The sequence below is a fragment of the Colletotrichum fioriniae genome (genome assembly GCF_027942845.1).
Source record: "Colletotrichum fioriniae strain IMI 355084 chromosome Unknown scaffold_7, whole genome shotgun sequence".
In the NCBI taxonomy this organism is placed as follows: domain Eukaryota; kingdom Fungi; phylum Ascomycota; class Sordariomycetes; order Glomerellales; family Glomerellaceae; genus Colletotrichum; species Colletotrichum fioriniae.
In genome coordinates, this window is record NW_027076843.1 from 2,125,796 (window position 1) to 2,140,416 (window position 14,621).

The 14,621-nt window shown below is 52.0% G+C and overlaps 2 protein-coding genes across 2 annotated transcripts; one reads left to right on the forward strand and one right to left on the reverse strand.

Annotated features, from left to right (window-relative positions):
• Window positions 1-1,696: 1,696 nt before the first annotated feature.
• N0V96_006742 (uncharacterized protein) lies at window positions 1,697-2,884 on the forward strand (the record flags this gene model as incomplete). Its single annotated transcript, XM_053196301.1, has 1 exon — window positions 1,697-2,884. The coding sequence occupies one exon, from the start codon at window positions 1,697-1,699 to the stop codon at window positions 2,882-2,884; it is 1,188 nt and encodes a 395-aa protein (XP_053046164.1).
• An 8,242-nt stretch (window positions 2,885-11,126) lies between these two features.
• N0V96_006743 (uncharacterized protein) lies at window positions 11,127-12,763 on the reverse strand (the record flags this gene model as incomplete). The annotated part of the gene is made up of 7 exons (XM_053196302.2): window positions 11,127-11,590; window positions 11,654-11,724; window positions 11,776-11,884; window positions 11,916-12,073; window positions 12,126-12,235; window positions 12,292-12,464; window positions 12,634-12,763. 7 exons carry the CDS (start codon window positions 12,761-12,763, stop codon window positions 11,127-11,129), a joined length of 1,215 nt encoding a protein of 404 aa, XP_053046165.2.
• Window positions 12,764-14,621: the final 1,858 nt, after the last annotated feature.

Below are 14,621 nucleotides of genomic sequence, written 5' to 3' on the forward strand. Positions count from 1 at the left end.
GGAGCCAGTGAAACCGAGACTCCATTAATTAAGGAATAGAGCCCAAATAGCTGGAAGAAGGAAATGGACCGTTGGCGCTGGAACACCGATCCTTGGCAATTGAACAATGGCATTGAGTTGAATTGTGGTGACTGACCTGCTTGGAATGTGTCTTATGTCACTGTGGATGTCTCCGACGCTGCCAGCCCACGATTCACCACGGCAGTTCCTTGGCCTCTCCGCTCCGGGCAGCAATTTTTTTGGAGCGGATCGTGTTTGCAGAGTCGAGGAAGTCCTGGGTAATCATCTGTCATCAGGACGCAACGCCAGCACACCATCCCGGTTGTGCTGAGTGCCTCTCCCGTCTGCCAAAGAGTCAGTTGAGTCTAGGAAGATCCAGAGTGTCCAGACCACAGGGGGTTCAAGCAGGAACCACAAAATTGGCCAGGATCTGCAGAAAAAAGCATGGCCTGTGAGTCGCTGATCCCCCCGATAAAAGAAGAAAATCTGAGCAGGAAATCGGACGAAGCAATGGGACAAAAAGCTCTGATGAACTGCCCGGGGGGCGGCAGTTCCCACTTTCAAATGCACCTGTTACTGCGTACTATAGACATCGATCACATGTGGGCAACCACGTATGTAGACGGGTTTTCATGCAAGTCCAGCAAAGAAAAGTCGTTGAATTGTGTTGCCACGGGGTATCTTACGGATAGCTGTCAACCACGACAGCGACACGAACAGCAACGACCAAAAAGGGCCGCAAGTCAGGGAGGTACGTAACTCCTTCAGGAAGACGACTGTCCTAACAAGGGCACGCTCCACCTGCCACGGTTGTAACTGGCAGGAGCGACCACTACCGCACCACATCCCTTCCCGGAAAGCGCGATACATCCGGCCCGCTTGCCCCCTGCTTCTCCTAGTGCGCGCGGATAGGCAGGTACGGAGGAAGGGGTCACCACGACAGTTCGTACCTCCTCCCTCCTTCCTCGTGGTGAATCGAAAATCAGCCCCGTTGGCTCCAGTCAGAGTCGTACCTCTGGGCCTTTGGGAGCCATCTTCCATGGGTGTGGTGTCTTTTGCTGGCGTAGTGTCTCTGCAGCCCCGATGGGTCGGGATCCACAGTCCGCACCTGCTTCCCGCATCCCAACTGCACCTGCATCTGATGTGCCTCCTACCTGCCCACAACCGATCGTTTCCCACGCTCCTTCCTCCCAGTCGACCTCACCTTCCCATTGTTTCCTTCCCTCGTCCCTGCCTGGATTTGTTTCCTCCCCGGCACCCAGTCACTTGCCTTCTTAAACTCCCTTCCTCCCCCACACTCTCCCTTCTTGTTGTTTCCCCTTCTTCACACCAACCGGCTTGCCTGTCCCTTCTTCAGTCAGCAACACATTCCTTCACCAACGGTCGCCAGCCTCGACCTTTGCGTACAAAAGCAGTTCGTTGTCAACCCAATCCACCAACAATAACCGCACACCACTTTCATTTTTCGTGTCTTTGACAGACCGAACAACCAGCAACACATACACCACTCCTTCTGTGTATCCAGTGATTTTACACCCTCCTTCCAAGGCCGGTACTTCACGCTTCGTCAACTTCGTTGAGAAAGAAAATCATCAACAGCTTTTCCCACAAGCACCTTCCTCGAGATCAACACAAATCTCATCATCAATCTCACCAATCCCTCACACAAGTACAACACCACCCGAAATCAGCCAAGATGTACACCAAGAAGGCTCTTTCCGTCGGCGCTGCCTCGCTCGCCCTTATCGAGCAGGCTATGGCTTTCAACGCTCATCGCCACCTTCACCAGGACAAGCGTGAGCTCAAGATTGATTATGTTACCGAATGGGTCACCGTCACTGTCGGCGGTGATGAGTCGGTCCCTGCCGCCACTCCCACCCCTACGCCCATTCCTGCTCCTCAGCCTGCGGCCCCCGAGGCCCAGTACACTCCCACCACGACTTCTACCTCGATTGTCGTGATCCCTACTCCCACTCCTACCCCGGTCTACGCCACTCCCAGCACCACTCTCATCAAGTCGGTCGCTCCCAAGTCGTCTTCCCAGGCTCCTGTCGCCGAGGCCTTCTCTGAGGCCGCTGTCGCTGTTGCCGCTGTGCCTTCCACTTCTTCCGCCAAGGCCACTGCTTCAGCCGTCGTCAGCTCCAGCTCCAGCTCCACTGTCGGAAAGCGTGGTGTCGCTTACAATGATCCCACCAAGGTCAACGCCTTCTTCAATGGCGCCTGCACCAACTGCGGCTGGGCCTACAACTGGGACTCTGCCGACAACGGCCTCACTGCCACCGGTGTCAACTTCGTCCCCATGCTCTGGGGTCCCATCGACACCCACACCGCCCGCTGGGCTGAGAACGTCAAAGCCTCCATCGACAAGAACTCTACTCACATTCTGAGCTTCAACGAGTGCGACATGCCTTCTCAGTGCAACCTCGGCGCAGCCGAAGCTGCTACCCAGCACGTCAAGTACATGAACCCCTACGCCACCACCAACAACAAGAAGATCCAGATCGGAGCCCCTGCCATCACCAACAGCAACATTGCTGGCCAGGGTCTCGACTGGCTCAAGGCTTGGGTCTCTGCCTGTGACACCGCCGGCTGCACTTACGACTTCTGCGTCACCCACTGGTACTCTCCCTCTACCGCTGCCGACACCCTCTTCAGCCACCTTCAGGCCGTCCACGAGGCCTGTGGCAACAAGCCCGTCTGGTTGACTGAGTTCGCTCCCTTCGGTACCACCGATGAGATCTCCAGCTTCGTCTCTACCAACGTTCCCAAGCTTGACAGCCTGTCGTACCTCGACCGCTACTCTTACTTCATGGCTTCCGACGGCGTTCTCAACTCCGGCTCTGGCCTCAGCGCTCTCGGCCAGACTTACGCCGCCGCCGCCTAAGCTGCTTGAAGCAGGAAAGGTTGACTTCTTCGATTCTGGCACACAATTACTAGGGATGGCAAATGTGTATTTTTGGTTCACCGTGATTTCCGGGCGGGCCACTTTCTGAAAGTGAACGAACACTTTCTCTTTTCTTCTGCTGTACATACAGTTAACCATTTTCTCTTTTTCGGGACTTTCGCTTTTCACATTCAGGGGTAGTCACTCGCTGAATACTTTCCCCACTGGATGATATTTCGGGTCGGGTTTGGCTCTCTGGGTATACCCGACAATGGTGTTTGCGGACTTTTTCATAAAAAGGGGAAACGGGCTCCAGGACGATCCATACGAGGACCAAAAGGATAGACTCACGAGCTACGAACACATGGAATACCAGGCTGCATAAGCCACGTTATCACATCATGATCTGTTTCTCAAGTGACCTTGCCTGACACGCTGTGATGTCGTTACGCGGTGACCCAAGGGAAAACGTATCTCCGGACACACCTTGATGGTAGGTTCATCGTCTATGCTGATGGCCACTTGAATCGGCTTTGACTAATTCCGTCCTGTCTCTGCACTCTATCTTGTCCGTAACTACTCACGTGCTCGACAGCCAGACTGACGGCTCTTTCCGTAAAACGGACGCGGGAACTAGGTTGTCGGGTGCAAAGCAAAATGGCCTTCGTAGTATGAGAGGCCTTGGTGAATGTTAGCGGCCGTCACATTCTGCCCCAGCGGCATACCTCCTTCACAAGTTCCGTCCGGCGAACCATTGCCCAAAGTAGAAGGAAAGCTCGAGGAACGTCAAAATCCGCTTACGGCACGATGCCATACGGTATAATACGGTGTGCAGAAGAATGTGAGTTTTGAGCTTCACCTGGGGTATGTCACAAATGCCCGTGCGTTTGGATCGGGAGCCCGGGAGTCCCATACTTTGTCCTTGTCCTTGCCTTTGTGGGAAAGAGAAAAAAGTGTTGCGTTTCTTACGTAGGTCGAAGCTCTCCAAGGGCGAAGAAGCTTTTTTCACCGCGGGGTTTGATGACACATGCTGACTGGAGGGGAAAGGCGGAAACGGATAAAAGTTACTAGGTGAGGTTGTGATGGGTGCGCGAAGTATTCTATGCCGAGCCACTCGTTCTCGTAGCGATGTGATGGATATTGAACTCTTTCTCCGCGTATTAGGAGGTTGAGAAGGTGCCAAGGAAACTGAGTTTGTAGGCGGCAGAGTGACCTACACTTACGAGGATTGAAGTTTTGCAGAATCAAGAGGAGAATTTGAGGTTTGGGGCAGGTACGGCTTATGATGCGCTTGGTGATCAGGTATGATGTCAGCTGCCCTTTCGATGCGGCTGCTGTATGCGACCTTGAGATGAAGAACCTTTCAGCGCTTTCCCGCCGGCTTATCTTCAATTTCAATCCGATCCGTGAGCGTCAAGCCGCGAGTTCCGCGTAAATAATTAATCAGTTCGTAAACTAAGGTATTCTCGCGGGTCTCGGAACGCGCTTGAGTCTCGCCTGGGTGGTTTCCTTTTCGAGGGCATATTCAGCTCGTTCATACCGGATGCAGGAGCTCAAGGCGGCCCGGTGCTATTCCATCTCACATAGTATATCAAAGAAGGCACTCTTGGAGGACTACGATAAGAGAAGGCTAAGGAAGCTCAAGTTGGGAAATGAACGCCTCATTCCAGCAGAAATGCGATGAGTCTCTTCACTGTTGCCTCCTGGATGAGATACGGAAGGGTTCTCACGCTTTTGGATCCAAGCTAAGACTGTTAACGCAGCAAGGAAATCTACAGAAGGGCGGCAATCTGAATTTCGACGTGACCCCGTCCGAGCGAAAAGATCAAGGGAAAACACACTCGATTTGGGTTGTCTCTCAAAGGTTCGACGATTTTGCCCTCTTGCTTTGGCTTACTTTTCGGGGCCGAGAGATGCCACAGAAGCGCGAAACTTTCCTTGCCCTTTTCTTGCCATAGCGAACACTCATCTCATTTGCAAGAGGTGCATGAAATGACAGCCAAGAACGAAGGTGTCACTAACCAGCGACAGTGTAAGAAGAAAAGTGTGTTTCTTCGGCACTTGATTCTTGGGGCAGATAGAGAGGACGAGAAGGAGCAGAGAGATTTCGGAAGTTCTTATCCACTAAGTCTTGGCTCTGTGTTGTCGATGTTTGGGGTGAGGTGATGGTGGTGATGGTGGTGATGGTGGTGTTTGACCATCCGAATGGGTCGGACATGCGACCGTAACCTCACTCTACTCTGGAGGTACTTGCGAGAGGACACGTGGGTGACATCTATCCTAGTGTTCCTGTGAGCTGAACATGTCAAGGCCGATTCAGGAAAAAAGATTTGCTGAGACGGCGGCGAACTACACCCGGTGATGTAAGGTGCCGAAGATGGAGGATGTCCGCCAAGCGCCCAGTTCTGTTCACGATAACTCAAGTATGTTTCGCAAATAATCTTTGCGTATGTGACAGCTCACGGAAGGGAGGAGCCTCGAGTTCGCGAAATCCCACGAGGGATTGACGAGAAAACTTGAGACGAAAGATCGCGATCTACTCCTTGGCGGCAATGTGCTCTTCGACTTTGCCATGTCCGAAATATGGAGCTTTCTGGTTTCTTCGCCACCGCCGATTCTGCAAAGTTCTGTGCCGACATGGCCGGAATCACCATGGCATAGGAGAGAATGGGAGAGGAAACGAAAAGGGCAATTAGAAAAGTGAGCAAAAGAAGAAAAAAGGTCTCAGCGCCGACGAACTGTTGCCGATGAATCGAGCAAGAAGGGATGACGGAACGGCGGCGTCGTCGAACCATGCCGGTAATGGGATGCAAGGGAGATTTTCTACTTTTGCTTGGAGGTTTTCCAATTCCTTTTGATGGTCCATGTCGGCGTTGAGGGTTGTGAGATACATGGGCGGACCGGTGGGAGCGCTTTTACTCAATTATGCGGATGACAGAGAAAATCTCTTAGGTAAAGCCAGACTGAGGGCTTCAAATGAGTAATACAGATGCCGTCTATCGAGAACTACTGATTCTTCCATGGCGGGCAAAGCACACTCGGTTACTTCATAAATTTGCCTTAGCTCCTTTCACGCCCAAAAAGGCTATCTACAAACACACGTGCGGTGCTAAAGATCCGAGCAAGCTCGCATTGCGTCAATACGTTTACGACATTTGCGTGGACGACAATTCAGTTGGTAAGTAACGGGACGGAACTGTGCTCTACAAGAGCCTTTCTCCACGAGCCACTTGCACGGAGAGGGGAAAGAGCACGAGATCACGGGCGCAAGGGCTTCATGGAAAACAGTATCCGTAGGAGATTAGTATACCACTATACTCACCCTTGCTAGAAACCCTCTCCCACCCCAGGATACCAAGGGATTGGTGGAGATTCTTTTTAAAGCTTGTGGGAGAAAAACTGCCCAAAACGCGCATCATAGCTTCTGGGGACACATCATAGGAGAATAGAATGTCTCCCCCGGCTTCGGCATCCGGACGGGCAAATTACGATCCAATCATCAGATCAAGGCAAAACAGCAGAAAGCCAAACCCTTGCTCTTGTGATGTCAGAATCAGTCCAAGGACGAGAGCGCAAGGAAGCCCAGTCTCGTTTTGCGGTAGAGTTGCGTCGGGGTCGGGATATGGTTCACGGGTTGGCCTGGGTTTAAGAGCTTAGGGTTGGGCTGGCTGTCGGAGCAAATCTGAAAGTAATCATGATAAAAAGGATTTGAGGGGGGATTGGACCTATGGCGAGATGGGATGAGAGATGATGAGGGAAGTGATGGTGTAAGTGGTATCCCATCTGGCATGACTCGTAGAGGTTAAACAGGTTACGCCAAAACACCGTTTCTTGACCGTTTGCTTAGACCTTTGCTCGAGTGAAGCTTAAGGGTACGGATACGCTGCTCGACAAATGAAAGAGGCTGAGCCATTGCGGGGGCCGGGTGCGGATACCTTTGGTTACACCCGAACCGAGCCGGCTTCATGGTGGATATCCGTCTCTCGGTCCTCTCCGTGATGTGGGGATAGACCCGGCAGTGCAAAGTGGAGTCTGGATGAGGAACTTCCGTCTTCATCCTCATTGTGACCGTTGAGCTATGAATATTGAACACGGAAAAGGACAGGCCGCAGGTTAACATGGCAGTCTTAGCGGTAGGACGGATGAGAGGGCAAGATGCACCTAGCAGGTGGGCTTTGGTGTGCCTAGATACGGATTGTGCAGATGTGATACTAATTACCTCAAAAATTGGGTTTCTCGGTGCTAGTATTAGAGTTGAGGAAGGTCCAATGAGACGGGAATATGATGGCCTCAGCGCTTGCATGTGTATGAGGTGATGGAGATGCCGCGTGGAAGGGTTACCTTACACATGTCATAGTTAGCTGACCTGACGTATCCTTATCAACTAGCTGCAGTTGCAGCCGGTTTGCCGCCGTATCTCGTGATGTTCTTATGCCAATACCTATATTCTCTTTCTCATATTCTTTATAAGTTCGTGCTTCATGGTGTATGATTTCCCAGAGCTACTTCAATGCATCGTTAGCGAAATATGATAGTGGGTTCGTCGCACCCATCTCATGGAGGGGGACTTTTTACTTTGCCCCTCACTCTTCAACCAGTCAATTAGCTCCCGCGGAACGCGAGACAACGGATCTCGATCTCTGAATGGTTGTATGCAACTGTACACGTGGTCGAAGCGGTCTACATTAGTCTAGCAGCATGTACATACAAGGAAGGTTGCGTCGCGTAGATCTGACCTTTCCCTTTCTCGATATCTGAGATCTTTTATCCCACAATCTCACCTTTCGCTTGCGCCTCCCCTCCATCTCTACCGTCTTACGTGAACAAAGGGTCTGGTCCTTCCATCTCTTTGCCCGCATCTTCTGCTAGCAACCCCACCACCCGCCAGGAAGGAATCTCGGGTTGTCGACTCTATCAGTCCTGGGCAGGGCCAGGGTACGGTCAGCCTCAAACGATTCCGCGTTGTGTTCCATCGACTTACTCCATTTGGAGGTTTGTACTACGTGATACCGTGTATAAGAGTCTTCCGAGATACGAGATGCTTGCTGGAGCGCCATCCCATGCACTTCTCAACTCTGTCCCATCTTTAGTTTCTCCGATGCTCCGCTCCCTCTCGCACTCGTCTCGTGCTGCGGCCCCACATCCGTTCACCCCAAAGCTGCCTACCGTACGTAGCTTGCCTTTTCACATGCGTATGTATTCAAACCTGAGATTGAGATATCGTAGTTGGGGCCTCTCAAAACCACTGCCCAACGAAAAATCCAAGGAACGCAGTGACCATGAAGCAGAAGAGGAGAAAAGGAGAAACTTTCCACGGAAGAAAGTGAAGGCAACTGTATTTCTTCATGTTCACCCTTCTCGACGATGGACCATGAGATCCTAAACCAAGAACTCTATCTTTACATATTCCGTGGATGCCACGAAGTTTGTCCAACGAGTCAAGCGAATCCTACTATTCGTGCTTCGGATACAGAGTCCGAGGTGGCTTTGTAAAGACGCAAACCGAATCGTCGAATATAAACCAGCGCTGCGGGCGTAGGCAAGTCAAAAGAATCTGCGAAGATTAGGCGAAAGATCCAACACGCGGAAACAAAAATGCTTGCAGGCCCCCTCGCACTTGCAAAACCTGCCTACTATGGTAGGCAAATCCATCTCATCTCTTCCCTTTGTCCTTTAACCTTGTGATGCTATGCAAGCACTTGGCCGTGCCAAGACTTTGAGACACAAGCATGTTCACAGAAACGCGAACGGGAAAAGCACGTTCCCTTCTGGCGTCTGCTCCCTTGATTACTGCCAGGAACCTTTGCCACGTTATGCTGGACAGCGGTAACCAAAGCCCGAGAAACTTGTGCGGCCCAGGAGTCTAAATCATACAATCTGTACATCCGCGAGGGACAGACGGTGCCTCTTGCGTTCTGGCTGTCATATTAGGGTAGTAACGGAGTAGAACTCCGGGGAGAGCTTAAGCAGGCAAGGCAGGGTGCGCCATGGCTGTAAGGTTTCTTCTATTCGGACCATGGTGCATGGGACAAGGAACAGCAGCCTTCCAAATCCCATCACCCAGAGTCAGGAAGTCAACTTTATTGACATTTATTGACTCGAAGGAAGGGAATAGCTGCTGCAGCTTCTTGTTCTGTCCAAAGCAGCATGCTCCGAGGATATTCTTTTTACTTTGGACCATGGATGATGCCTCCACCGCAAGACCCCCATTTTCTTTAACAGGAAACCCCATCCTGCGACTAAAGAGGTCGTCCGTACAGAATGGTGATGGAAGAGGGGCCGCTCCATGGTTGAGAAACAGCGGGAAAAAGCCAAGACCGGGGAGACTACAAGCCTTCCCGGTCTGTTTGCTGGAGTCGTAGTTTAACATGACTTATGGGGCCCTGTCACCAAACAAAGATCTCGATTATAGTCTAAAGGGAACATGATATTTGGTACAGGTCGGTCTAGACGACGACCACCAGCGGCCGTTTGGTATCTTACTTGCTCGAATCGGGCCAGTAGAGCGCGCGAAAACCCGTGTTTTGGAGCTTTAGTCCTTGCTCTTGTTTGCCTGCGCATCCAGCCCAATCTTTTTGATGGAATCCCGAGAGTCTCAGCGCTCTTCTCAAACATGTCAAAGATGGAGGGGGAGAGGCGACGGGAACGACCGAGGAAACTCCCACGTGTCGCGGAGTCCCCAAAAGCCAAGCCAAGCTCAGCTCTCCCTCCACCACCCCCCAGAAACCACAAATGCACGCGCGCATGAAGAAACGTCTCTCTTGAACAAGGGAATAGGGTAGGAAGGGCGTCAAACGGGAGTGAGACTCCGAAGTCCTAACAGTCCAACCACATGGTGTAATTTTCTTCTTTGCGCCCTCACACGAAGGGAAACCAGGACGCCGCACACCATCATCCCCTCTCATCCAACCACATGAAAAGAAGAGCACAGCTTCGCCAGGACGAAACCCACGTGGGATCAAAGAGGCGACACATCCGACGCCCGTACACTCGGGATTTTCCTTCTTTCTCGTTTCTTTGCGTCTTGCGTTGGGGCGCTTGGGAAATCCTTCCCCTCGGGGCGGCCTTGTGTGACACAAAACACATGGCGGTCAGGTATCTCGGACTGAAAAATTTGGTTGGTCGCAACTTTCAACTCTGCCCAAAACCAATCCATACCCAAGGTTCTCGCTAGAATGGCCGTAGAAGCCTGTTCGGCAGATTTGGCGGTGTGTACGGATACCTACCTTTGAAGAAGAGATAGCACACACGCACACACACTCAATCACTCCAATCAATCCACGTCAGCCCAACCCATCCATCCATCCATCCATCCAAGTCCCAGATCGTGTCGAGAACAACGTGGCAGACACGGGGGTTGAGCGGTGGCGGATCTGCAAGTCGTGCCTTAGCTCTACCATCCAGATTCCTCCACCTCTGTAGCCGGCGAATGTCGTGCTTCCCCTTCCCCACCTCTAATCTACCCCTTGCCACCATCGTTCGGTTTGTTGGCAAATCACATCAGGACGGCAGATGTCCATTCACCTGAAGATGGGATTTTACTCAAGAGAGTCGCGAGAGGGGAATGGGCTCACGGGCAAAATACAAGTCATGGGTACGAGATCATCAAAAGTATTGTCCATTTGGAAGTCGCCATGTTCTGAGGCTGTCTGTGACTATGACAACTGCAACATGGCCCACGGCTGTTTCCGCGCGAGACCTGCCGATTTTTTCATTCGAAGACATGGGAATATGAACACCTGTTGATTTTTTATCCTATCCTGAATCCTGTGATATATCCGTCTCTTTGATGCAAGAATGACCCAAAAACTCATGACTAGTATCATGCTTCCCACCACCGAAGACCGTTCAATCCTGTATGTGAACCTCTGCCAGTTCCCGTCATGAAGTAACCGCTCGTCCGTGAGGTATGTGTAGACCAAAATCCGTGTACCGCCTACCCATAGGCCGTGATGTGTATATAAGTGTGTAAAGGTGAGAAATTTGACAAAGGTTGCCCTCCCGATGGTGCCCATCGTGGTATGATATCAAGAAAAGACAATGAAAAGAGCATTGAAAAAACGGCCTGAAACCCCCCGAGGGGGCAGTCTGAACCCAGAATAGCAAAGCCGTAGTTACGCCCCAACGATGTTGTTCATGAGGTTTTTCCCCCTAATCGCGCCGCAAGGTCGGAATGGAAAGTGATGCCGCCTAGAAGAATGCAGTCGGTTTCGCCCTTTGAAAGTGAAACCCCCTCCTGTCATTAGCGCTTTCCGGCCGTGATCTTCGTTCGTGAGCCAGCGGCGTATTTGTCAAAGTCCGAATCGCGTCCGCTGATCGGCCGAGTTGACCTGTTAGACTCGGCATAGCCTTCTTCAATATCCATCTCCTCGAAAACGGCCGGTGTCGGCTTCGACTCTCGCTTGATCGTGGTTGTCACGTAGACGCCGCTCGCAGGCACCGACCCGGCCGATGATGTCCTGCGCGTACGTTCTCCCTCTGACGAAATCTTGTCGTCGCTGGTGGCAGAGTTGGAGCGTCGGCTGTCCAGCGAAATCTCGCCAACATCGCCCATGACGTGCTTCTGGCTCGGTGCGATGTGGGGCGAGTAGGGAGCGCCGTCCGGACGGCGGAAGTCTTCACCTCGGGAGTTACCGCTCGACGAGCCGATGGTAGCTTGGTTATCCTTCGAAGTAACCCACTGTACAACAATGGCAGAGAAAAGGACTAGGGGGGGGGGGGGGGGTCAGCTATGCCCGCAAGAACAAAGTGAGATGGTGGTAGACATACTGTCGCTGTTGCAGCACATAAGGCAGACCCAGCCGGGCTCACCGTTGAGGGCCATGAGTACAGTCAAGTTACTGTAGCGAGTCAGAAACCTTGAGCTTAAATTAAAGGTGTGCTCAACTTACACAATGCTACTGGTGAGCGTGCACAGAGCACCAACAAAGGTGCGGAGGGCGACACTTCTAAGTCGGATGTTTGCAGTTGTTTTGGGGAAATTCTTGAAGGAGTATAGACCTGCAACGAGTTAGTTTCGTTGTTGCCTGACTGGCTTGCTGGAATGCCTGGCTGGCCTTACTCTTGAGAGGAATGAGGAAGAGAATGGTAAGATAAACGTTGACGACGGCGTCGAAGGAGATGAGTGGAATCATCGAGACCTTTTGCATTCCGATGTAGCATTGTCCATCATCAATTCGTGTAATTCGGCTATTCTGGTGTCAGTGGTGGTCTTTACTACTAGTGATTCGAATGGGCTTACAAGATAAAGTTGAGAATAGCAATGACTGCGTAGACGCCAAGCATGCCAAACGAGTTGAACAGGTAAAGCTTGGACTGCAGCCTCGGTTTCGTTGCTCCTCTGATAATGTGCTTTTTGGGCGTTAGTTATGAAGCTTTCTTTCGCCTCGTGGATTCAATATACGCACTGCTTTCTCGACAAGGAAGAGATAGATCAAGACTTTTGTCGATAGGTAGCAAACGAGGCATAACAGAATTGCACCGTCGCAAATCTGTACATTCTTGTTGACACCGAGAGCGAATTGCAGAACCGCTGTGACGAAGACGAAGAGGTACGAATCGATATAAACGGCGAGCACGACTGCGATTTTGTTAGCATTACACCGATATCCGCCAACCACCAGACACAAATACTCACGCCAGACCACGAAAGGTATCCTCCTCCAGTTTCTCAATACTGTGCCTCTTTGAACTGTTCATTCCTCGTAAGTATGCCGCTCCACCAAATTTGTGATCCGTAGGCCACCAACCAAAAAATCCGGAGATGATGCTGATCGAGACCAGGCAGATGATAACGCTCATCACCGTTCCTCCAATGGGCTCTGATGTGTGTAGGCCCTCGGGATTCGCCCGGGTAATCATTTCTGGAGCCGGAGCCATCGTGTCCCCGGGAAATGTGATGTCGATTTCGAGTCGGATATGGGTTGTTGGATCACGATCTTCCGAACATGAGAGGAGGGTCCGGGGCGGGCAAGCGTGTTCCAATGGGGGTAGAAGAACTATATACCAAGCGCAATCGCAAGAACCGGGAACGCTAGAGGAAAGGGATCGACGGTTTTGATGTCCGAGCTACACCTGGTCTCGCAATGTCTGGGAGGGGGACACAACCGTCTTTAAGTTTCGTCCAACAGGTGATCGAAGCGTGCGTGCAGGGACGGGAGGGGGATGGGGGGCAGCTAAGGTGCAGACAGCAAGCCCAATGCTGCTACAAGGATGGAGGGGGGTGACCGATACGCTAGAGGCAAGGGGGAAGAATAGACTCATCCGCCTGTGGCTTTCTTTCCCTTCTCCTCCCTCTTCTCTCTTTGGGTGTGTGCCTCTCTCTGCTAGCTTGAGGGGAACGTACCCGGCGAAGTGATCCAGCTGGATACGTGATAGTCAGAAAATCAAGCCCACTTGGCATAAGATCAAAGGCGGTTGTTTCTGGCTCTGGCTGTGCTTGGTACGAAGCTACCAGTCTATGGTCCAAGACCGGTCACAGCTGGTTGACTCGAAAAAAAAAGCCACTTTCAAGTACCTACTAGTCTTGACTGGACGTGAAGAAGTGACGGGGTTGAAAAATGAAAATGTCCTAGAGGATAGCTCCATGTAGGTACCGGAAGGTAATTCGAGTAGTGGCCCCTGGTGCAAGCCACAGGGAAGGGTATTCCAAAAAGCTCAAGATGCTCGAAGAAGAAACGGTTTGAAGACAGTTGGCTACACACACCTTGGAAAACAGCGTCTACGTGGATTCTGTACGCCCGCTACGGTGGTCTCGGCTGGGAGCTGGGAGCCAAGGGAGAGTTAAAGGATTTGTGAGTGAGAGACAGACAGACGTACAGTATGCCCGCCATCCGGGCGTGCACAAACCAAGCCCCAAACGGACGAAAAAACTGAAGTGAAGGGGAGAAGGACACCTTACCGGAGGACTTCCTCTGCAGCGTCCCGAGAGGGAAGAAACGGTATCGGTATTGGCTACCTTAGCAGTGCATCACCCCCAGACAAAGGTGACGACAGGAAACAAGAGCAAAAAAGGCTGTTTCGTCGCCAAGCTCATGTCACGGCGACGGGACGGGGGACGGAGGCCCGGGGGGGTGACTGAGTCGAGGTGGAGGGGCAAATCGTTACGAGAGGGAAACTCTAATCCAATGTGCCCTTTATCCTGCGTATGCCCTGTGGTCTGTCTGACTGCCTCTCTGCGCTGGCCTTGCCTTTGGTCTGCATCTTTGTGCCTGCCACAGCCCACAGGGTCGAGTCCGCGACAGGAAGAGCGGTTCACCGAGCGTCGTTTGGTAGTGTAGTGGGTGGGTGGGAAGTCTACCTTACGCAAGACTTACAAGTCTATTACTGCTCGCCTGCGTAAGTAGCTCGAGTCCTTGACCAGGAGCGGGGAGCTCGTACCCTTGTCTGGTTGGATGGCTCAACGGCGCAAGGCAGAGGTTAACTGCGACTCTGCAACGGAACAGGGTATTTGGACTCGAATCTGGCTGCCGATCCGGCCCATAAGCCAACCAGCTCCATTGAATATCGACGAACGTTTGGCCCTAAAATTTCTCCATGTCGACCAGGTGTATCAAGCGGATTTGCTATACTGCAGAGTATATTGCATGGCAGGCCTGCTTTTCCTTTCTCTCTCTCCCACTTTAGCTTCGTCAATGGCAGCTGAAGATTCTTGCGAGCTCAACTAGATTTGAAGATTAGCTCGCAGGTCCCCTCCCCACCTACCTGTGGTCCACCATCTAGCACAAAGACACCGCGA